General features: G+C 37.1%; 1 protein-coding gene across 1 annotated transcript in view; it reads right to left on the reverse strand.

Annotated features, from left to right (window-relative positions):
• Positions 1 to 23,994, reverse strand: part of FBN1 (fibrillin 1) — a 146,811-nt gene that overhangs the window by 56,857 nt on the left and 65,960 nt on the right. The window contains exons 12-23 of the mRNA XM_015291934.4: positions 23,773 to 23,913; positions 22,841 to 22,960; positions 18,981 to 19,106; positions 16,942 to 17,064; positions 11,581 to 11,703; positions 10,413 to 10,565; positions 8,457 to 8,510; positions 7,883 to 8,008; positions 5,080 to 5,205; positions 4,278 to 4,397; positions 3,219 to 3,356; positions 1,864 to 1,914 (exon numbers count right to left, since the gene is read on the reverse strand). Coding sequence (XP_015147420.1) covers positions 1,864 to 1,914; positions 3,219 to 3,356; positions 4,278 to 4,397; positions 5,080 to 5,205; positions 7,883 to 8,008; positions 8,457 to 8,510; positions 10,413 to 10,565; positions 11,581 to 11,703; positions 16,942 to 17,064; positions 18,981 to 19,106; positions 22,841 to 22,960; positions 23,773 to 23,913 — 1,401 coding nt within the window. The remainder of the gene's footprint in view (positions 1 to 1,863; positions 1,915 to 3,218; positions 3,357 to 4,277; positions 4,398 to 5,079; positions 5,206 to 7,882; positions 8,009 to 8,456; positions 8,511 to 10,412; positions 10,566 to 11,580; positions 11,704 to 16,941; positions 17,065 to 18,980; positions 19,107 to 22,840; positions 22,961 to 23,772; positions 23,914 to 23,994) is intronic.

Below are 23,994 nucleotides of genomic sequence, written 5' to 3' on the forward strand. Positions count from 1 at the left end.
TTAAAATCAAATCCTATGCCCACCTATGAATGGTGGGTCCTCCCACTGTGAAAAGCATATGCTTCACAACTGCCTCCATATAAAAGCCTCCAGGTTTAAATATGACCCAAGATGAAGCATAACAATTTTGAAGACAGACAATAAGAACAAGGAATCAGAAAGAAATCACTGGACAACAGCTGAACGCTCACGTATACAGAGTAATCAAGAAGTGTATCTTCCAAACAAAACTCCTAGTGTGAACTCTCTCTGCAACACTCAAACTGCATAGAGCAGTGTGGAAGATACGTGTCCAAGCGGCCTCTGCCCTTTACTAGATACTATAGATAAAAAGCTCATCTTAACTGGGAGGCAGGAAGTAAAGCCAAGGGTCTATTTGAAACCACCGAAACACAGTTCACAGCTTGCAAACAATATTCCAGCTGACAATTCCAGGGCTCACCCATAAACTAGAGGAAAACTGCCAATTTAGTTTGCTTATTTCCTTGCACAAGTTCCATTACTAATTTTACAGGGGCTGTGTATGGGAGAACTGAGTATCACCTTTTGGGAACTAAATTTACTCCCTTGTCCTGTATCTCACTTGCCAGTAAATTTCCTAGAGCTCTTCCCTTGTCTTGAAAAATGCTTACATTGGTTGAAGCCCAAATACCACTTTAGCATGTTAAAACCAGGGGAAAGTACTCTGAAATATCTGGGGCTATCCAGGTCCCATTGAAATCAGAAAGATGAAAGCATATAATAGATGTAATCCAAAGTCCTAGTAAAGGAAATGCTGAAAACGGTTATGTCTACATCTTGGAAGGATAAATTTTCCATCCCAGCAGTGTTGAAAATGTTCTAAAACTTTCCCTGTGAATAGAGAAAGGTGGGGCCACTTTTTCTTTTTCTTTTTTTTTCTTTTTCTTTCACTTACACACTCCAAAAAGTGTTGCTGAGGTCAAATAAGTTATGTACAATGGGTCTGCAGCATGGATGTGCCAAGGTATTCAGTCATCATTTGGAAAGCAAAGAACATGTGTGAGGGTGTTCCTCTTTCTTTCTTTCGTTGTTATTGTTTGTTTTATTTTATTTTTCTGTTACAGGGAAGAACAATGTTTCTTTATGGAAGCTACATATGGGAGTAATTTTTTAAAAATATTTTAACTGCAGTGTCATGTCAGATGTTGTCAGTCAGGATGACCCATAGCAGTACAAGACACTCTGAGCTTCTGCATATTATGGAAATATGCAGTCCTTTGTCAGGGGTTCAAATCAATTCAGAGGAAGATGAAATAGGGTGGGACCTTCAATTCTCACAAAATACTATAGAGTTCTCAAGCAAAAAGCTACACATCTAAAAAAACATTCAGTCTTTTCTTTAACCAAAGTTGAACTGTGTCCTCATGCCCATATTTTTAAGACAATAACTATGCTTTGGAACATGCCTTATTTAATATAGTGTTACATGGGAAAAGTTTACGAAAAAAAGCTTCCATTTGAAATATATTCTTTAAATATGCCTTTTCTATGGCATAGTAATGGCACTCCATACTATATCAATAATATCATGTTTTACTGCATATGTAAAATGCATTATTTGCCTGCATAGGTTACACATTAAATAGTATTTGAAGGGAGAGCCATCTCCTTATGCTGGTAGATACTGTATTTTCAAGTGTGTACTTTGAGATAAGCCGTATGTAGGAATGTTAAACAGACTGAAAACAAATTCATCCCTGACATAACTCCAAGGAAATCAATAGAATTATATGTGGTAAGAATTTGGCTTAGAGCTCCTCTACACTAAATTAACCACTTAACTCAAAACACTGGCATTTTTTTCATTCAAGCTCTGATTTATGTCAAGGCAACAATAAATACCTTCACATACTGTTCCTCTTACTCTTGAAAATCCCTTTTGGCATATTCGGTCTGTAAAACAAATAAAATGACCTTTTAGAATTGTATAGTCCAAAACTCACCATTAGCTTCTTGTGCAAAAATGATCATGTGAAATATTATCTACAGTTTATTGTTGTGAGTGGTCTGAATACTTAGACAATAACTGAGTATTTTCTGAAATAATAATAAAGAGGCAAGATGGGTCAACTAAATAAATCATGCATACTGTCAGCCATTATCCTGTTTTGCCTCCAATGCATCTTAGCTAGCTTACCTCAGTGTGGTTATATTATTCCTGCTTTGTTCAAGTCATTCATTTAATCTGGTCTCAGCACATTACAGCCATATTTACCAATTATAGATGAGAATGGATTCTACTGAGATATCGAAGATGAATTGTAGACTTGAACAGACTAGCAGCTTTCAGCATGTATAAATAACATCTCATGCACATTTCTGCATTCACCTGTTTACCCCTGGGTTCCCAGCTCATCCCACAGTTAAGCCTAATTATCAAGTGCATATGTAGACACCTCAACTCTCTGATCAACCATATCATTCTCTAGACCATCAGTTTATCTACAGAGTATAATAATAAGGGCTACCCCCTCTCCTCCCTCCGTTACCACACCAAAGATCTGCTTGTTGCAAACATTTTCTTGAAAGCTCTGGGGAACAGGCATTAATTGCTACATCTTTACCTACTCTAGATCACTAACTGTAATAAACAATGCTAAAGTTATGCAGCAAGTTACAAGCTGTAGGCATGGTCCCCCTCCTTTCAGAATTTAACTTTGTAAACTGTTTACTGTTAAATCCAGTGTTAGAGCTACTTTGCCTCCTCTCAATATTATGACCTCTCTCTCTCTTTTTTTTTTTTTTTTTTTTTTTAATGCTGCATAATAGAAAAAGAAAAGTTACTAGTCTGGGGTGTGACCAAACTTCTATGACAATATGTGGACCAGCCTCAGAATAAGAAAAATCCTAGGTTCCTGAGAATACACGTTATATCTTATACAGTAACACTTTCATCACAACAAAGCAAACCTAAAGAAGACACAGAACAGCTTCTCAGTCTTCTACAACTTTATGGATTAATTGAGAAGAAAAGTTGTTTTGGTTTTTCTTGTTGTTGTTTTTGTTTTAATGTGGGTACATGCTGGGGATTTCATAGCTAGACGCTTTTAAACAGCTAGTCTTCTTAAGCTTATTCCCTTGCATGGAGTGTTAGATTATTCATGCATTCAAGTAAGATAGACAGCCTCTTGTAATGTTACAGTTGTGAGGTACAAGAGGTGCGAATGGAAATTTTAAGAGAACAAACGGAGTGTTACCTCGTTCACACTGCGTACATGGGCTACCCCAAGCAGCACCTAGTGTTGAACAGCACTCAGACTTCAGAGTTGCTCCATTGATATTTATCTCACATCTTCCATCTACCATGTTCTGCCAACAGGTACCCTTAACAGTTTCTATCAGGAAAAAAGAAAAGGTATTGTCAGGCAGATAATTAAAATTGTACATGAAAATATTTGAAAATACATCTGAATTTAACCATAAAAAGAATCATTCTTTCATCCTAATTTACCATATCAGATCTGAATTTATTTTAAAAGCTCTTAATTTATCCTTTCCTATGACAGACTACAGCCTATAGTCACCTCAGCAAAGAGCCCTTGCAACTCTTATTTTATATTTATTCATCTTAATAGGGAATATCTCAACATCATTCAAGACTTCAGTCATGGCAATTTTTTTATTATTCAGATTTAAGGCAGAAGAACAGGGTAGTGATGAATCCCTTCTAGGTCTTTCATTTGTTTACCAGGTCCCCCAGTCTGGACATCTGATCTTCTCATCAAGGAGGGGCAGGAGATGGCTGAGGACCTCCCAGAACTACAGTTCGATAATTTTTCTGACTAGGCAGTAGGTGTAAATTTTCATCACTCCAGAAGAGCTGAAGGAAGAACTCAGGAGTCCACATGGTAATGAGCAAGTCACAGCTTCGTCCATGGCTCTCTACAGCTGGTCTAAGCCAAACACACCTTACTTATGCTCCATCTCAAAGATCAGATGTTAAGGAGAACATGTCCACCCCTCTTGCAGGAGGACTTAAGTGGGTGAGTATAGTCCTGAAGAATTGTTCTGATCATTCCTACCTATGCATTACAAAACTTTTTATCTCTTTCAAATTTGAAATGAAATATCTCCCACGTGCTAGTTACACTTTGTTTTCATCATTATCATTAAGTGTACATAAACACTTTAACATTGTTTCTGGAACATTTTCCACTATACGTAACTACAGAAGTTATTTCAAAGTATTTTCTAAACTGTTTGAACATCACTGGACATTTTCAACCAGAAAACAAAATTTTTAGAAGAATAAATACCTATACAGACAGTTCTTGTTGTATCCAAAGTACTCTCAGGAGAACATTCACAAGCGAAAGAGCCTGGTGTGTTTTTGCATACCCCATTAACGCAGGGATTAGATTCACACTCATCAATATCTGTAAGAGAAACACACTGCCATTAGTGCCAGGAAACACTAACAAAAATACACATGGCCTTTATCAGCTGAGGCTGAACTGGAAGAAGCTCTTCTAATAGTAGGTTTCCTCATATTCTGGTTCATTCATGAAGCTCTTCACAGTGAACTAATGATTTATGTGCCCTAAAGACACTCTAACACATTAGAACATTAAAAAAACTGAACTCAGCAGCAGCATCTCACTTTTCTGTGATATCAACCTGTTGCCCTGCTTTTGTGGTGATACCATATTGCTTAAGTGATTTGACACACATCCTGTCTATGGATCAAAACGGATTCAGACAAGGACCTATCTGGCTCTTTCTTATCCACAAAAGAGAAAAGATTTGTAAAGCCTGGTGACTGCCATATTTCTCTCACTCTTGGCACAATGCAGACCCACTGATTGTCATCAGTAAGGAGTGCTAGTACAGACCCAATACAGGATATTCCACAAGTTTATCTAATCTAAAACTTTCATATTTGGGTCTTGTCTCTCCTCTTTTCCCTACTACCCCACATCATTTTCTTTTTTTTTTTTTCCCTTCTTTTTTTGGTTTATGTTTTATATGCAATAATCTCAAGATTCAAAGCATATCTGACACAACACAAGAAGAATCCCAGTGAATCAAATTAGAATGAAATGCAGTGCTAGCCATTACCTTCACATGTTTTTAGGTCGGGAGTGTATACAAATCCTTTGGGACAGGTACAAGTGAAACTTCCAGGAGTATTTCTGCACTGCCCATTGTCACAAAGCAGCGTGTTCAGCACACATTCATCAATATCTATAATGAAAATTAAAAACTATTAAGAAAGAAAACATTAGTAGACTAGAAACTAAAATAAAATTTCCATATTTGTAGCCACATTTTATTAGATTTTGTGTATGTGGAGAGAAGGAGACAAAGGGATGAGAGAGACAGAATACTCATACATGTGTCTTGCACTATTTACCAAAGACAGTAAACAGATTTTAAGATTTTTGAGCAGAAAACTGGTTTGGAATTATTTTAAATGGAAATGACAACTCCAACTAAAACTATACTAAAGATCCCACTTACTTCACCCTCCTTCTTCATGAAAACTAATTAAAATAATGAAAGCAATAAGTTATACGAATTAAAACCACACAAATACTACTTACAAAAAACTATCATTTTCTTTTTGCTTTTAAATATGGAGTAATGCAAAACTTTTTTTTCTCTGTGTATTTTTTGTTTTTTTTTCCTGTGTTTTATTATTTAGAAGGCTATTTTGCTTTTACAAGAGTTTTTACTTGATTTCTACATGAATTCATAGCACGTGACAGCCATAGCACTGTTTAAAATAAAGCTAAGAGTCACACTTTCATCTTGCATTTATTATGGAATAGGTCTATGCAGTCTCTAAATCCCTGAGCAATAGCCACCACACTCATGAAAAAAAAAAAAAGAGGAGATGATTGCTTTGGAAAGATTTGCTTGTCATTCTGGTCTTTATATCACCATGTTTTTTTGCCAAGTCTGCTCTGAACTGTCTTAGATGTTGTGGTTAATAAGGCCAATGTGAATCTACACTTGTTTCAGAGTTGAAAAATTTAAACAGAAATGCCAGTGCTAAATTTCAAGAGCCCTTAGGAAATCTTTGGAAGAGCTGTGATCATTAGAGAGAAGTTCCAAGAAGGTGGAAATGGGCCATGAACGGCAGGTGAAGATCAGGAGAGACCCCAATAGCAGACAGGAACAATTGGCTAAGTCAGTGAGGCCTCAGAATGTGTTGAGAGAAGTTGGAAAGACTCAGGGGGTCAGCTCAGCAGCTGGGAACAGCAGAAGTACTAGGAAAGGCAGGGAGATTTGCAGAATAAAGCAGACCGTGTGGGAAGCTTCACAGGAGTTCAGAAAAATTGAGAGAGGGCCAGGTAGAACATTATGGAGGAATGGGAAACAGCTGTGATGGAGCATGGATGTGGGCTGCAACAGGGCGGGCTGGGGAGCAGCTGGAAAAGTTACAGATGGAAGGGGAGAAGAGAAGGGATGCCATAATCTACAGACAGACACTGAAATGGGACATGGATAATCAAAGCCAAAGAAGAAATGGGAAAATGGGATAAATTACATCATGACTTATATCAAAGATGGATCAATTCAGATTTCTTTTAAATAAGATAGTGGATAGCTTAGACTGAAGTAACAAAGATGAGTTAAGCTATTTAGGTTTAAATAGAGAATGCAGAACCTAAATAAAATTATTATGTAAGCTGGCAAAAACAGGAAGGAATTTAAGAACTTTAAGGTGGATCTAGATCTGGCTAAAGGAGATATTACAGTAGGGTACATTAAAAAGGAGAGTCATCATAATGGAGAGACAATATTAGGAATGCTTTTCAAGGATCAGTTTTGGGACAGGTCCCATAAAAAAACTTTTGAATGTAGAATTAAAAAATGAAAAATGAATAGGACCAAAAACTACAAGCAACAATAAACTGGAAATTATTGCCAACACAGAATCATGCTATTCTTTAATCACGCAATTCAATTAAGCCTGACAACATGAATAAGAAAATAAAAAGCATAATAGAGATAATAACACTAACATGCTATAAACCAGAACTAATCAGTTGAAGGCAACTGAGAACAGAGAGTTCTGAGTGTAACCCCCAGTTAGAAGTTGACTTTGGTTCTTGAGTACAACATGTGTTTGAGAAAAGACTCATTCACTAATAGAATCAGTCCAGCCAGGATTTTCCTGGGATCAACAGAATACACTGCTTGGATGTCATTAGAAGACTGTATAATGGTTGGAATAGTTCTGTGCAAGAGAAGGCTATGGCATTTGCTTTTATGAAAAGACTGAAAGCATGGATTTGGACAATTTAGGCAAGAGAATTTGAGAAAGGTTATGATGATTCTTTATAAATACTTCAGGGATAAGTGCTGATGGTGCTAAGTCAAAGGGTAATATTAGTTCAACATCAAGTGGTCACAAAACAGTTGCAAATTTTAAGAGTAAGCTAGAATAAATTTCTTACCAATTGCACAAAGAAAATTTGGAACAATGCAATAGTGCAGCAGTGAAAGAAAGGAATCTAGAAGGTTTTAGGTAAAGTGCTTTTGATGGTAATGTGAAGTGGAACAAGAGAACTGCTGCTCCTGGAAGGACCTAGCATGCTGGTGATCTTAGATTTTTCTAATAGTACACTGTAATTGCAAGATGTGGCCTCTTTTCATTTTGAGAAACACTGAGGCCACAGAGCAACTGATCTGAACTGTCAGTGATTTGAATCATCAGTAACAATGGTCACTTGCATCCTTACATTGGAGGACTTCACAAGCACTGCAAAGCACCAAAAATAAATAAATAAATAAACAAACAAACAAATAAATAAATAAATCCAGAAGAGCAGCTATTGGATCTGAAGGAAAAGGCAAAGGAGGATAAACACACATATCAAACTTCACAACAAAAAAGTGGGACATTTCATACCAATGCAATTTTTGCCAGTTGAATCCACTTCATACCCAGGGTTACAAATACATTTGTACGTTCCATGCAGATTCTCACACCTTCCATTGGGACAGAGGTCAGGATCCAGTAAGCACTCATTAATGTCTACATAAATGTTAAAAAATAAAAAAAAAAAAGAAATGAGGAAAACAACAACAGCAAAAAAACACTGTCAATTGTTGAGGACTGTGGACTCCCCCTTGTAATTCTCCAGACTAGAATAAGGTACATTTTTAATATCACTAACCTAGTCTGTTATAAATTTTTTAATTATGTATTTCTGATTAGCAAATTCACATCTAAATATACACACACAGGATAAAAAATAAAAAAGTTCCCCTTCATTCTGATTTAAGACCATCTTTAGCCCAAAAACATTTAAAAGAACATGCATCATAGATATGAACTAGGATAATAAACATTCACCTGGATAAGCCTTCCTACCTCTCATTCCAGCCATCATCTCCTCCAGCATATTTAACAAATCAAGAATATCCAGGTTCATACTTTCAGTTAGAACATGAACAGTTTGAATTACATAAGGTGATCTTACCATTTCCTCCTGCAGTCATACCAGATCCACTACTGCATAGAGCCTGATATTCAGCTGAAAAAAAAAAAACAAAAAAAAAAAACAACTTACTAGAATACTTTTCTTAGCTCACTGCTTTCACTTTTATCATCTACAACATGCCACTTAATTATCCCAATATTAATTTTTAATGCCTTTTGGTGATTCTAAAAAAAAAAAAAAAGTCCTCACAATATTCTGAACCTGTGAAACATTTTAGCAGACTCAAGGTCTGCACCTTCTGATGAGGATGGATAAAAAAAAACTTCAAATAGAATTGAGTGGAATCAATTCGTCTCTCAAACAAAAGCAAGTGATGCAAAGATATTCTGTGTTATACTGCTTAGAAGAGGACTTTACGAGAGAAAGGATCTAATGCTGGGCAAACTTCCGATGACAAGATTGAACACAAAGGAATTCACCATCCATATAAATACATACCACTTCCCTCCTACCCCCTGCTGCTTGAATCCCTGCCACTGAATGTGAAAGCACACCTACTCTGGACATCCATTAATAAGATTATTAGTTTAGAATGGAACAAACTTCTGCAGAGAGTTTCTGAGGAGCAGAGTGACAATGTCTTCCTTTGAGGGATTCTTTTCAATCTCTCTGATGTAAGGTTTCTTTGTAAGAAAATTTCTCCTTTACTCCTCCACTCAAAGCCCAAAGAAATGTTACCCTTCACTCTTAGGGAGGTCTTGGGTTTTTTGTTTTTTGTTTGTTTGTTTGTTTTTTAATTTAAAACACAATTGAGAAGGCAGACAAAACAAAAATGAAAAATAGCTTCCAGTTAAGTAAGTGTTCTGCTGAAGTAATTCAGATATAAAGGAGAAGTCAATGATACGGAGTTCAACATTTACAAAAGATTTCAACTCTACTGCATAGCACGAAGGCCCCACCGATAGCAGCAGAGGCTGCTGGAAAGGCTCCTCCTTACTGTGGTAAAATTCCCATGGTGTTATGCTATTCTAAATAACATGGAGCACTACAACATGGTGGCCAATAAACTCTTGCTGAAGAGCTCACATAAGCTCAACAAGCCTGATCCATTCCAGTTACCCTCGTCTCTCTAATGCTTTACATAAAGCCACCAGTTAAAACTGAGATTTAAAAAAATGAACATAAAATATTTTTGTCTACAAAGCAGATACCAAGTCAGTGTGAGATGTTCTTGAGCTATACATTGAATGGCATACTTTGCTGTAACAACACATTTGCTGAGTGAAAAGAATAACTTGACAAAGTTGTGCTTCAAATTAGCTCCCTTTCAGTCACCTCCACAAAACCAGGGTCTCTTTATTTACTGGCTGTAGGACAAGGAATGTGTCAGTATAGTCTGCTTGGAAGACGTGCTTTCCTAAAAGCAGATTCTACCCATGAGAATGATTAGGATTCCTGTCTTGCCAGTTATGTCCCACACAACATCACTTGGTGGGGATTTTGGTGAGAGACTCAAATATTCTCAACTGTCTTAATCAGGCTTTTATTTTTGCATTATCTGAAGTCTAGTTTCTATATAAACAATTTCAGAACACTTGGATGATGTAGAACTCAGATAGCAAATATCTGACTGGCAGGTATACAAAAGTATTTGAATATATGAATCACTCAAGACATTGCCATGAATAATTTAAGATTGAAATTGTACTTTTAGTAATTTATACCTATCATATTAGAGGTAGTGTGATAGTCTGTTTTCATGCATGTAATGACTCTGGAACAAATACTGGCATTTTCTGTTGCTTCAAAAAAAATCTCTTATACTATTCCAACATGCAAAATAGAAGATTGCTCAAAATACATAATTTGTTGTATGACAACTTAATCCTCCAGATTTAAGATGCAATGTCAATACAGAGCTGTATTTCAACTTCCAAAAAATAGCTTACCAACACAAATCTTAAATTAGAACATGTACCAGTAATTATGATGTACCTGAATTTTGTGCTGGACAGGGCTGACAAGGCTCCCCAAAGGCATAGTCAGTGCTGGCACAGCAGCACTCTGATTTTGTAACTGCACCGGTTAATGGTCTCACACATTGTCCTCTCTTGTAGCCACCATAGCACGTGCTTCGCATATGAGTATCTGAAAAAAGAAATCCCTCTTAATCCTATTACAACAAACTATAGTGCCATAAATTACAAGTGTTAAATCTAGCTCTGGTGTCATAAACACTGTGAAATAGCTGTCAAAACATTTTTTTTGCCATTTCTCTATGCTTTTTACCCACCAATACACTAGCTATATACACTTGGGAAAGGAAATTCTTCTTCCTCAAGCTCCACTGAGTTCAGACATACAAACGAGTTACCACATTTAAGGACTTAACCTGCATTAGTGAACTACAGAAACTGTCATTGTGGGCTTTAATATGCAGCAAATGTTTTACGTGTAATGAATTAACTTAAAACTTTTATTGATCCTAGTGCACTTTAAATTCCCTTCTCCTTTGCACTGAAAATAAAAAGTACAGAAAGAATTACTGTAGCTCTTCTGCCCATAGCAAATCTGTCAACTGAGATAAATTAACTACATATCTAAGAAAAAATTAGTGAAAAATCCCTATTTTCCTGGCTTCTGAATGTTAACTGAAGTCTCCTTCATGACAGCAATTGTGGTATATTACATAGGCATGTTAGAATTTTAAAATCAAAAACCTCAAACCTCCTTTATTTATTGAGAAAAAGAGGGAAGTGAAAAAAATGATATGGCCCACTATAAAGAGTTGAAAGACTAATTAAATCTTTAGTGCAAAAAAATAAAGAATTTTAGGTTGACAGAAATGGGGCAGATTCTCACCTGCTCACTCACTCTCAATAGCACTATGCTATATAGTCTACATGATTTTGTAATTTGGCCCACACATTTTTTCCCTTTAAACACAAATGGAAAGAAAAAATAGCAAAACAGGTCACCAAAGTAAATATCCCAGAGCTATTAATATCTACTAGTGTAGTAATTCACTACCCTAACAGGCACCAATCCATTAAAAAAAAAAAAAAAAAAAAGTGAATTCTATATTCAAACTCTGATTTGTCCATCAGTTTAGCATTAATGCCTTAGCACTGTTAGTGACTTGCTCACATTGAGCTTATCTTACCAACACACACACGTCCATCGAGTCCTACTGCAAGGCCAGGGAAGCATTCACATCTGAAAGAGCCATCAGTGTTCACGCAGCGTCCGTTCATGCATATTCCAGCTGTCTCACACTCATCAATGTCTGTTGGAGAACAGAATGAGCTTTATTAAATTAAATTACATAGTGTTCAATGCCTGGCAGCAACTTGCACTTGTGCAACTTATTTTCAGCTGAAACTTGCATTCGCAGATTACTTTCAATGCATCCTAGAGAAAAATATCAAGTGAAAATGGAAACTAGTTCTGATAAAGATCTTATCAAGAATGATTAATCAATTCTGGGAAAAGGAAGAGAAAAATGCAAAATTCAGGAGAAATATGAAAAAACAAAACAAAACAAAACCCCACACAAATAAAGCAGCCAACAAATTGACTCTCCTAGCATTTTCCTGCAGCTCAAATGTCTACATTTTCCCTAAATGTTCTCAGGAGGTACATATTCCAAAATAAGGGTCATTCAGGCAAAAACGGTATAGGAGGAATGAGGAAACCATAACTACTAAGACAAAGGACTTCTGTATTGTGTAACAGGGTATTCCCTGTCTATGTTAGCAGTTCATTTGCATTGTTAAAAATCAGTCCAGATTGCAAATTGAATATTTCACCCTCTCGTCCTGTTCCGCTCCATGGGGTACCTTCACAGGGACACCAAAGAATTTCCCTTCCTCCTGCTGCAGATTCAGTTTTTGGAAGAATATCTGATTGTTCATAGTTGGACCTGCCTGTACATAGTGTCTTGCTTGTTATCTGCACGATAATTGTTTTTTTCTTATCAGATGTTCATTACAGGCCATATTATAAACTTCTAACAGACAGGCTACGCTCCAGTCTTGAAAGGAATTTCTTAATGATTTGTGCACTGAGCCATTGCTGAGCACAAACTACCATCTTTGCCCAACATTAGTACATTAAACAATAAGATCCCTAGCAATGAAATACAAGAATAAAGCCACATAATATCAGACTTTCATAAAGAGATGTCAGATTAGTAAAAAGAAATAAAATTATAGAATGCCTATCCTGTTAATAGCAAGATTCCCTAGTCACAGATTATGCCATTATTTTATAAGTGATTAAGAAAAGAAGTGTTTAAAATATTGTTTGGAAGTAGGTATAACCTTTATAAAATAATCACTTCATAACAGCTCTCCTTAATATATACAAAAGACAGCGTGTGTGTGACCATTTCCTTTTTTCTGACCTTAAAAGGGCAAATTGAGAGTGAAACACCTCTATGTTTTACTTAGTTTGTGTTGTTTGGCATAAAACATGGTTTGTATGATCCAAGATTCCTTTTTCAAACTGCATTTTAAAATAGAATTACATTTAAGTACATGGGCTCAATTAATTTCAGCTTCACCCTGCAGTCTTTTGTCCTGCTTCAGACAAATCTTAAATGTTTTTCCCTCTTTAAATTTAGTTCTTACCCAGTGTAAGTAAAAACTGAGTCAGGACATCAAAATGCGTCCATGTTATTTAAAGGTATTGACAGCTTTTGCTAAAAACAATGCATTCCTTGGACAGATACATATACTCAAAAAAATAAAACCAAAATCTTTCCCTTTTTTAAGGTTACCTACAGAAACAGAAAGGCAAAGTTAACAGTTTTTTGCCTTTTTCTCTATTGAATTTAAGAAAAAAGATTTTGTAAGCTATTAAGGGATGAAATGTGCAATCCATTTTGCTTTGTGGTGATTTACAGATGTGCTGAAAATACTGTCATCAGTGTTTTATAGAAAGGTACACTTGGTCACTCGGTATTGCAGAGGTAGCTGAAATCCTGACTCCAGTAAAGAAAAGCAAAATCCCTTTGCTTTTACCAAGGCTGGGATTCCATCCAGTAAATCAACTGCACATGCAGGCATAAAGTCAAAATGCCTAACCCTGACACGGCTTAGTGGTAGAAGTTGCCATTCTGAAAACTTCAAAAACACTTACTTCTCTGAATTTTGCCAGAATAGCTCAACCTGGTTCTGGAAAATCACCTATTACATTCATTCTCCATGTTCAACTGGTTTCAGCCTTTTCTGCTTAGCTTGCTCAGCAGTGCCAGCTGGGTACTCTAATTTTAACCAGGAAAATTTTACTCAGACTACTAAACTGCCACTTCCAGTTGCCTTGCAAGAGCTTTCAAGAATGCTTTAAACCTCTGCCTGTTTGATGTAAGTATTTCTGAAAAATTGTCCGTAAATCACCAGTGAAATAAGCTATTGGTGAAAAAGTTTAATATGTCTTGTACTACAGTGAATACACAAGACTGTGGTGTAACATTCTTTTTTGGCATGTTACTTCATAAAGCCTGAACGGAATTTTTACCAGACAGCCAGGAATATGCCCTGTACTTATACTAAAATTCCAATTTTATGGAACTAAGTGTCAATTACAGTATTCCTAACTTTGGGTTAGAAATTCTTAAGATTTCAAAATTTAGCTTACAGTGCATCAAATGAGATGTTTATAGGAGCAATATGTCTCACACTGCAATTCTTCTGTTCCTTTGTTAATCCTCTAAAGAGCTCAGCAGAAACACGTGTTCAATTCCATATTGAAATTGCTCAGGCAGGTAGCCAATTTGCTGCAGAAATGTCAGTTTGTACATACACACATTCCCAACTTGTATGAGCATCAACTGCATATTAAAGCTTGTGTAAGATCTTAATGCATTTAGTGCACAAAAAAATTCAGGATATACACGGTGAAAGATGAGTCTTTCAGGGGCTAAGTGTTCTGTAGGACAGAAATTATTTACTCTACACATATGCTGTATGCAGAGAAGACTCAATAACGATAAACACTAAAATGTACAGAAGACGTCACTAAAGATCAATTTTAAACTTTCATTCAGGTGACTAGAGACATTTACCAGAAAGTTGTTTTCACTCTAGCCACTAAATTCCTGGGAATTATTTCATGATCACTTGAGTAAGTGGAAGAAAGGAGACATACAAAGTTGAGAATAAAATTACTTTGGGTGTCAAGGTCCCAAAATCTGGTTTGATTTTGACCCAATAGTAATTTCACACATAATGAATGCTTGCATGCTTGTTCATAGAGAACAAGGCTTACTGTAAGTGTTGAAAAGCAGTGGGAGAAATCCTTCACTTTACTATAAGATCTGTTCCAACTTTCAGTAGGAATCAGTTGAGTTGCCTGCAATTTTGGATAATTTTCAAATATGTTCCCTTTGATGCACAGAAGAAACATTTCTCTAGGGCCAGAAACCCCATTTTGGCTGAATCCATTCTCTCATTTAGCCAGGAGGTACGTAAGAGACGCTGTGAAGACCAGTATCCCAAGTTTGATTTTGAAAAAGTCTGAAGCAATTTATGTACCATTTTCTTGGATGACACTTCAGTCAACAGTGTGATGGAAAAAAATAAAAATAAAACTATCCATCAAACAAAATTTGATAACAACAAATAATATACAAAAAGATGCTCAGGAAAAAAGAAGACAAGCTTTTGGGCAGAGCTTGCTTGAGAAAGTCACATCCCTGATAATGACTCAGTGGTCTTTGGGAACACAACTGGCTGGTGAACCAAAGCCTGTTGAACACTGAGGTTGTCCCTGACAAGTTTGAGACCAAGTCTCACTGCCTTCCCACACACAGACCAGCTGGAAAACAATGCTTCACAAAGCACAGACATACACCTACTATTTGGAAAACAGGTAAGAATATAATTAAAGCTGATGCTGTAAAGGTCTTAAAGCTGCAGCCAATACAGACAGTACCTTGCAAGTTAATAGTACGCTTGTACAGATCCATGCATTTGTTCATTTCAGAAATTAAAGGACAGTTTATTTTCCCAATTGAAAAAAACCTATTATGAAGCATGAATGAGGTTTTGTAGTGGAATTCCAGGGTCACAGCCTGAACCAATGGGTGGGCTACGTGAGTGTGTGGGTGCCTGGAGGGGCGGGGGTAGTCTGGAGCCACCCTTTCTGTCTCTGCAATATTTCCTGTGCAGTCTGAGTCTGCGCAGGTCCCCCTTTTGCCCCTGCCCTTCTCTCCAGCAGCACGACAGTACAAACGGGGGAGGGTCCCATTCCTCAGCTCGCCCCTCTCTCCACACTGTTACCAGGAGGGGTGAGTCAATTCCTTTTTGATATCTTTTCCTCTAGTTCCTATTACTCAAATAAAGGCTCTGTCATTGCCTTCACTTGTTCTACAGGTTTTCTCTCACTAAAAATAAATGAATCCCCTGCCTAAAATCTGAGCTGCACCAGGTTGCGCATTTGGTGCAGAAGGTACCCAAATGCAAGAGAAATTCCAGATGTATTACTGATAAATCATAGTTCTGGTTTGTACCTAAACCTAGACACTATGCAAGCTCAGATCTAGGACCCACAGTGTGCTCAAGAAGTAAAAAGATCCAAATTAATCTGCCTTCAACGTAAGTAACTTTCAAAATCCAATTATTAATTCAAACATTAAATGTTGTTACTGGTCCCCAAGATGCTGATGTGTAATCCAGTATGACTTAAAAAAAAATAATGAAGCAAACACTTTTGTTGCCTTGCTTCCAAGAGCTGAAAGATTGTAAACTTTTCAAAAAAAGAAAAGTCATAATTAATTTGGTCCTGTAGTTGTTTTCTTCTTATTTTGATTTCTGGTTTGTACTTATTCAATGTGCTGAAACATGAAGAGTTATAGACACAAAATTTGCAGTTCCTGATGGGACAGAACAGGAACTCTGATGACATAACTAGCAACCAGAATACTGCAGCATCTCCCACAAGGGGTATCGCTGAACTAGTGCAGGAAATGAGAAATACAATTTTGCTGTGGTACTCATGTCTTCATCTCAGACACATGGACTACTGTGCACTTCTCAGATATAACGTATTGAGTAGGAACGCCCAGGCAGAAATGAGAATCAAACCCCAGCAAAGCAATGAGCCAGGATGTTTGGGTAGTCAAAGGCAGAAAATTTAAAATGCCAAATACAAAAACTGAGTGAGGTATACTGGAGTCAAACCGCAGAAGACCTCATAGGCCAAAAAAAAAAAGAAAAAAAAAGAAAGGAAGGAAAAGAAATAGAAGAAAAGAAAAGAAAACAAAGAGTTTAACTAGATTGGATCTAACAGCCTTTGATCAAAGAATATTTCCCACTGATCAGTTAAGGCTATTGCTCAACACTGTGGAGAGGACCAAGTGCTGTTTTGTGCAATAACACATCATTCTAGCCAATTGAAAAAGCATATCTGATGAGAACTCTGCACAGCACTCCTTGTCCCCAAGGATCACAGTAACAAAATTAGGCAACTCCTGAAGCTACCATAGAATTCACTCCTCACGAATCCATTACTTATTGCTCACCTCTGCAATAGCGTCCATCAGATGCCAGCTGGAACCCTGGTTTACAAATACATTTAAAACTGCCATCTTCATTGATGCACATCCCGTTCAGGCACATATTCCTTATGTTGCATTCGTCCATATCTGAAAGTGCATATAATAAACATAATCTTAATACTGTTTACATACAAGAACTCCTACTAATTATATTCAAAAGATAAGTTCCTATGTTGTTGGTCAAAACCTTAAAAAGGTGAAAAGGGACATGATTGAAGAGGGCCTACAATCTCATTGTAAACGGAAGCCAGGTTAGAATCAGACTGCATTTGGAATGGCAATGAATACTTGTGTTAGGACTGAGAACTTCTGTAACCCGTTTGATGAGTTTAAGATTTAGAATGTGGGAGACTCCCGGCACTGTACTCAAGCATGCAGAAACACTCTGCATTCTGCTGCATTTTCATCATCACTTTCATTTAAAATAAAACATACTCCTCCCTGGAATCAGCACAATAGGCCACATAGGAAGGTACTTACTAATTATTGCTTCACACCGGCATTATTCACTCTCTGACCTAATGGCACAGCATGAAGAATTCAAATAGGAAAAGGTGGAGGTCCCAGACAGTGCTATTCTAAATCCTACACAGTCAGTCAGTCATACACACACAAGAATTCTGTGCTTGATTTAAGTAAGCTATTACATCCTCTTTACTCTTTTACTCTTTACTTGATCCTGGCACAAATCAAATCCATTTTGGACATTACCTACAAGAAAACCAGCACTATTTACTAGTTTCATGTAAAGTATTGTACACAGTTACATTAAGGGATGGCGCAGTCCCATGGTCTTTACTGATTAGTGTGTGCAGATGTATTCCTAAGAATAAAACTCAATGCATTACAATGCCAGAGATGAAACTCTTTCGTAAGTGGATGCAACAGACATTCTGGCAACACATGCAATGGAATTAAAAATGTTTTACCAGACTGCTGATGTCCTGGTTCTTATTACTATTAGCACATGGTATTTGGTGGGAAAGGAAGAAATCAGAATCAAGTCTTTTTCCAAATTATACTCATTTTCAAATGTATTTAGGCAATACAGTACTGTAATTAGATATTTAAAAACTAACTTAAAGTGCTAAACTATATCTAAAAAAGAGTCAGGAAAAACAGTTTTAAAATGTCTGTCTCTACTAAGGATTAACAGAATCACTACTAGCACATAAAATCATTGGATCATAATGACATTACAGTGTATTCAGAATCATGCTATTTTCCTTAATACTGCAGCTGTCTTGGACAGAAATTACGCTTCTAGACATAGTGTGTTTTCTTTTTACTTACAGGCTGTCAGACAAAAATAATTTATGATTTAAAAAAAAATCGTGTATCTATCCCAACCAGGAATTTTGGCATTAAATCTTTGAGCTGAATCACTGAGATAATATTCTGCCAAAAATGTTTCTAAGAACAGTGCTTGAAATTCCTTTAATGTATGAATAGATCATTGGGAACCCTCCCAAGGACCTTGGGAAGCATGATAAAGAACATTCTTCTTTTTTCCCCCCTCTTTGCTAAAGGTCTGGGAGGTAGGAACACATCAATTATGTTTACAAATTTTTCTTAAAATGGTTTTTATAGGTCAGACCAGATTGCATCTGCATAAAACACACTACTAGTCACCCAGTTAGATCCCATAAAATATAATGTTAAGCACACAGTAAAATCAGGCAGCATGTGACTTGTGCTCTGTTTTAAAATGTGCTCCATTTTAAAATGTACCACTCCCATCAAAGAAACTGCATTTTGCGATAGTGGTATGTGCTATTTCTCCTGCTGGACAGACATCCTGTTGAGGTTTGCCAAGCCAAGGCTCCAGAACTGGCTGCAAAAGACAGTTTACTTGCCCTCCCAGATACAGCAAAAGGTACTTAGAAATTCGATTCCTTGCTCCTTCTCTCCCCCCCTGCCAAGAGTCCTTTTCTTTTTTATTGACATGAATAATCCCCTGCAACTGTAATTACCGATATGGAGTCACTTCAGAGAAGTCTTACCTTCACAGTTTTTCCCATCAGCTGCCACTTGAAAGCCAGCGTTGCACACACAGTGAAAACTGCCATCTGTATTTATGCATCGTCCATTATTACAGATACGGCCATTCTGTAAACATTCATCAATGTCTGAAAGCCAAACAAAAAGAAAAATAATGTTTGGATTTTTTTTTCTTTTTTATACTCAGGAGGAATCTTTCCCATTTTCCCATTCCCATGGTTTTTAACCCTACATGGAAACTATATTCACCTGAGAAAGAAGTTATTTTCATTTCCATAACCAAATGCTAAAGGTGTGGAAAATGTTCATCAGCTTGAAATTTCAAGTTGCGGTGAAAGAATTTCAGTGAACATTACCCTGCAGCTTGCTCAAACATGAATCAGACCTTTTAAACTGTTATTTTTTTTTTTTCCATTTTCATTCATCATGAAAATGTTTTCACTGAAATTTAACTTAACAATAGCTGACTACTGAAGGAAAGACAGGGGAAGCTTGTTTTTGTAAGGTAGAGAGAAAGATTGAGATTTTCCCACCTCAGAAGATATTTCTCCTGCTTATTTTATATTTGAAACATCAGCTCCTCATTTCCCCCCTCTCTGCAGGAGGTGCTTGGCAAGTGCTTTGGAGGACCTGAATAGTGATATCACACAAGGCTGGCAGCTCTCCCTCGCCTCCAAACGAGGGGAGAGGAGATGCTGAGACAGACTGTCTAGACATTTTTCAGATTGCTCAGTGTTCTCCATCAAGGCCTGGACCATCTCCCAGAGATTCCTGCACACAAGGGACTCTGTTCACAGAGATCTCAACCAGCCCATGCAAATGCATCTAATGTACAATCACATCATCTTCACAAATATTTGGGGGGTGCCTTTCTCCAAGTCCTCTTGACAGCAGGACACTGCTGTGCTGGAGAAAGGAACAATGGACAAGGTGTCCTCCAGCAATGTGCTTCTGATCTCTAGACAGGTATTTGAGGGACAGCTGATGCTGCTCAAAATTTTGAACTCCAATTTGCAGCTTTGTAGTCCTGGGAAGCTGCTAAGAAATCTATTAAAATAAGTGTTTTGCCAGCAAGGAAGCAGGCCAGCAGAGGCAAGAGCTGCTCAAGCGGCAGTGGCAGCTTGCATCTCTTGACATCCAGCAAAAGCATACAGGCTTGATAAACGTCTTCTCAACTGATAAACAAGCATATCTAATCAGTAACACAGAAAGTGAGGTTTTTTCAGTACTCTGCCTTTTCCTTACTTTCATGGCACTCACTTGTCCCTGAGCTTGGCTTTAGTTACTCTGCCAGCTTTCTTCCTTAGGGTAGGCAGAAATGCTAAATCATCTCAAGATTTTCCTGGCCTTTTAGTTTTTAGGGTTCATTAGGATCTTTGCCTTCCTGCATGGATAAAGATTTTATACTAAAAGAGGGCAGATTTAAGTCAAACTTGAGGAAGAAATTCTTCACTATGAGGGTGGAAGGTGATCTAGTGGGAGGTGTCCCTGCCCAAGGGGAGTTGGAACTAGATTTTTAAAGCTCTCTTCCAACCCAAACCATTCATTGTATGGTGCCATCTAACTCATGGTGCAGAAAATTAACACAGGTTTTTGGTGTTCTTTAGATACAAAAAGTTGGGCAGAGACCTATTACTAGTTTCTATTACCTTTACAGTTTCTCAAATTGTGAAATGTAATTGTGGATTTTATACTTTCCTTATAGACATTTGCAAATGTAAAAGCTCCCTTCTCACTGAAATATATGTAACTGCTGACAGCACCGTGTAAAGTTATGATGTGCCAGAGGAGGTTGAGGTTGGATATCAGGAAAAACTTCTTTACAGAAAGGCTTAAGCACTAGAATAGGCTCCCCAGGGATGTGTTCACAAACTGTCTGGATGTGGTGCTCAGGGACATGATTTAACGGTGGGTTGTTAGGGTAGTATGGTTATGTTGCAGTTGGACTCGATGATCTTGAAGGTCTTTTCCAACCTGAGCACTTCTATGATTCTATGATCTTATCCTCTTGGAAAGGTCAAGTAGATTATAGCAAATACTGAAGTATTGACTCCTGTAAATTCATAGCTAATAACAAAATTTCACTTTAAGGTCCATTTTAGATCCCTCTTCCGCATTTCAAAGCTACTTTTTAATTTGATCATTAATCATAGCACTGCTAGCCTTATTTATCTAAGTTTCCAATTAACATTCAGTCAAACTCTTACTAAAATTATAAGGAATCTTAATTACAGTTTAATCAGTAGCTTGTAATATAGTCAGCAATGTTTAACGAATCACCTATCAGACTTTCCATGTAGAAAAAAACCCTCGCATGTAACCTCAGAGCAAGGAATAGATAAATATCTGGTCATCAAGAAGACTGTGTTTTTCAAAAGGGGATGTAAGGAATACATTTGCAAAAGCATATCAGCAAAGACAATGTCTGTGTATGCAAAAAAAAAAAAAAAACCAATATACAAAGTAGTCATGTAAAGTAATTTTACAGCAAATGTTGACTTTGGGAGGCTCCAATGCTGTATGTATATTTTGCCAAATGCATCCCACTAGCGTTTTTCTTTTCCCTAAACTAGTCCTAAAAGTACCTTTAGAAAACAAAGATTCTGCACACCTTAGCACTTTCTGAACTGCCTGTTAAACAAGCACAGTTCTCATAGATTGCAAAGGAACTGCTAAGTGACCACACTTTAATGCCATTAAGCTACTGGGCTTCTGACATGTGTTTGTGTAATGAATCAGTCAAATTAAAAGCGTGTGACAAAAATGACTCATGAGTGAATTCATCACCACTGAGACTCCACTTCAGCACTCCTTCACCACTAGTAAGCTGAGTTATGAAGATGCTTCTACAACTTGGCTGTTTGGCAGCAATTAGCAATACTCCCAGCAACACGCAGCAGCAGTGCTGGCTCTGCATGTCGCCCTGGATTGGAGTAAGCTTCTGTACCACAAATACCTTTTGGATTCACAAAGGAAAAAACACACTAATACAGCTAACTTTCTTCTGGCTCTTTAGAAACTGCTTCAGAAAGCAAAAACAAGCTAGGATTTCAAGCATTCAAATTTATCCTACTTCACTTAGATGCCACATTTTTTATGGAACATCGAAATAGTCATTAATTCTCCTGCATGTTGTATCTCATTACGGTTTAGTCATAAAACGTTTCCACCTTTGCTGTCCAATTACTATCCCAGGACAGTTTTGGAGTCTCAGAACCCTGATCACTGAGGAGCGATGCCACTCCTGCAGGAAGGCAGGATGAAGACCGTCAGGACTGCTGTTGAGTCTGTTCTTCAAAAATACCAAAAATGGGGAGTCTACAGCTTCCCTGTCTAGCCTTTTCCCATGCTCTGCTACTTTCTCATACCTTATCTAAGCTGTCATTTTGTAGTTTACTTTAATTTCTTCCTCTAACAGTGGAGGAGAAGAACACATGGACACTGTGCTCTTTATCCACGGAAGGCTTTCTTTTCCTTCCACCTCTGTTAGTCTTTCAATTATCTCTTAACAGTCTTTTTTCCAGCTCCAACTGGATGCTTAATCGCCCTTAGGATCCTCATTGATCGAAAGTAAAAATGCTTAAACAGTTAAAAAAAAAAAATGTTTTCCAGTTCAAAGCCACAAATGATGCCAAGATATTTCCAGCACAGGACAAAATGTCTTTCTTCATAATCCTGCTCATAGAAGGCCAGCTCTGGCAGATTAACCATTTCAAAATAGTACTTTTTACTGCCTTATCTGATTATTAAAAAAAAAACAACAAAAAACATACATAACAAATACTAAATGTTGCTTAAAAATGATTTTTCCCTTCTGGTATGAATACAGTAAAACAGATTTGGCTATAAAACAGTGATTTACCTCGGCACTCTGTTCTAGTTGGTGTACTCTGATACCCTATTCGACACTGGCACATGTAGGATCCCTGGGTGTTCACACAGTCTCCACTGATACATGGATTCTTCTCACATTCATCAACATCTGCAAAAAACAGTATATTTTTATTAAGACATTGGCTGAAAGGCAGTCAGTTCTGCAGAGTTATTTTATTGTTTCATAGTTGGTGAAATAGCGTGCTGCAATCTAAAAGGAGAGGGGACAGCACTGAATTCCCAGCAACAGGACGCCACATTCCTAAATAAGAACTGGGAAACTCAACAAGAAACTGAGAGTACTCAACAAGAGACGATACCATAGTAAATGCCTCAATCCCATACTTGTGCATTTCCGGTCCCAGATGTTACAAAAATTTCATGGAAGCAAAATCTTCCATGTATGAGACAGATAATCCTTGCTGTTATTATCAAGCTCGGTCTGAGTTCCAAAATCAAAGGCCTTCGGAGTTCAACAGGATACTCCAGATCAGATGAAAAAGGATTTGCTCAGTTTACTAAGTGTGAGTTCATGACTGCTTCTTTTTTTTTTTTTTTTTTTTAATTTTTTTACAATAGTTCATATGCATACTCAAAGGGCTGGTAGCTTTTTAAATAGGTTATCTTGAATCACTAAGGAACACATTACAGTCACAGGTTAATTAGGAATTCTTACTTTTGTATAATTTTATGACAAATTACCAGATTTGTTAAATGCTGTCCTAAAGGCAAAACTACTCTAGAAGTAACTTTGCAATTGAAAGTAGTTTTTGCCACCATTTTAAATATGAAGCCTATTTACTGTTGCTTGGGGTTTTCTTTTTGAGGATGTTCATTTCATATAAGAACTCAGAAATCATGTAGAAAATAAGAAGTTGTTTTAAAAATTTCCCCCATTATTTAAGGTAGCAAATCTCATACCAATACATTCCCCTCTAACATCCAGCTGGAATCCCTTGTTGCACTTGCAGCGGTAGCTCCCAGGAGTGGGAATACAATGTCCATTAAGGCAGAGATGCCGGAACAGCTGGCAATAGTCAGTGAAGTTCACTGGCAAGATCACTGAAACAACAGAGTTAGAAAAATATTTTAATAGCTCATCATAATCATTTTTGATAATCTGCAACTTGGACAGCATTTTCC

This window comes from Gallus gallus, chromosome 10, assembly GCF_016699485.2.
Source record: "Gallus gallus isolate bGalGal1 chromosome 10, bGalGal1.mat.broiler.GRCg7b, whole genome shotgun sequence".
NCBI classification, from domain to species: Eukaryota; Metazoa; Chordata; class Aves; order Galliformes; family Phasianidae; genus Gallus; species Gallus gallus.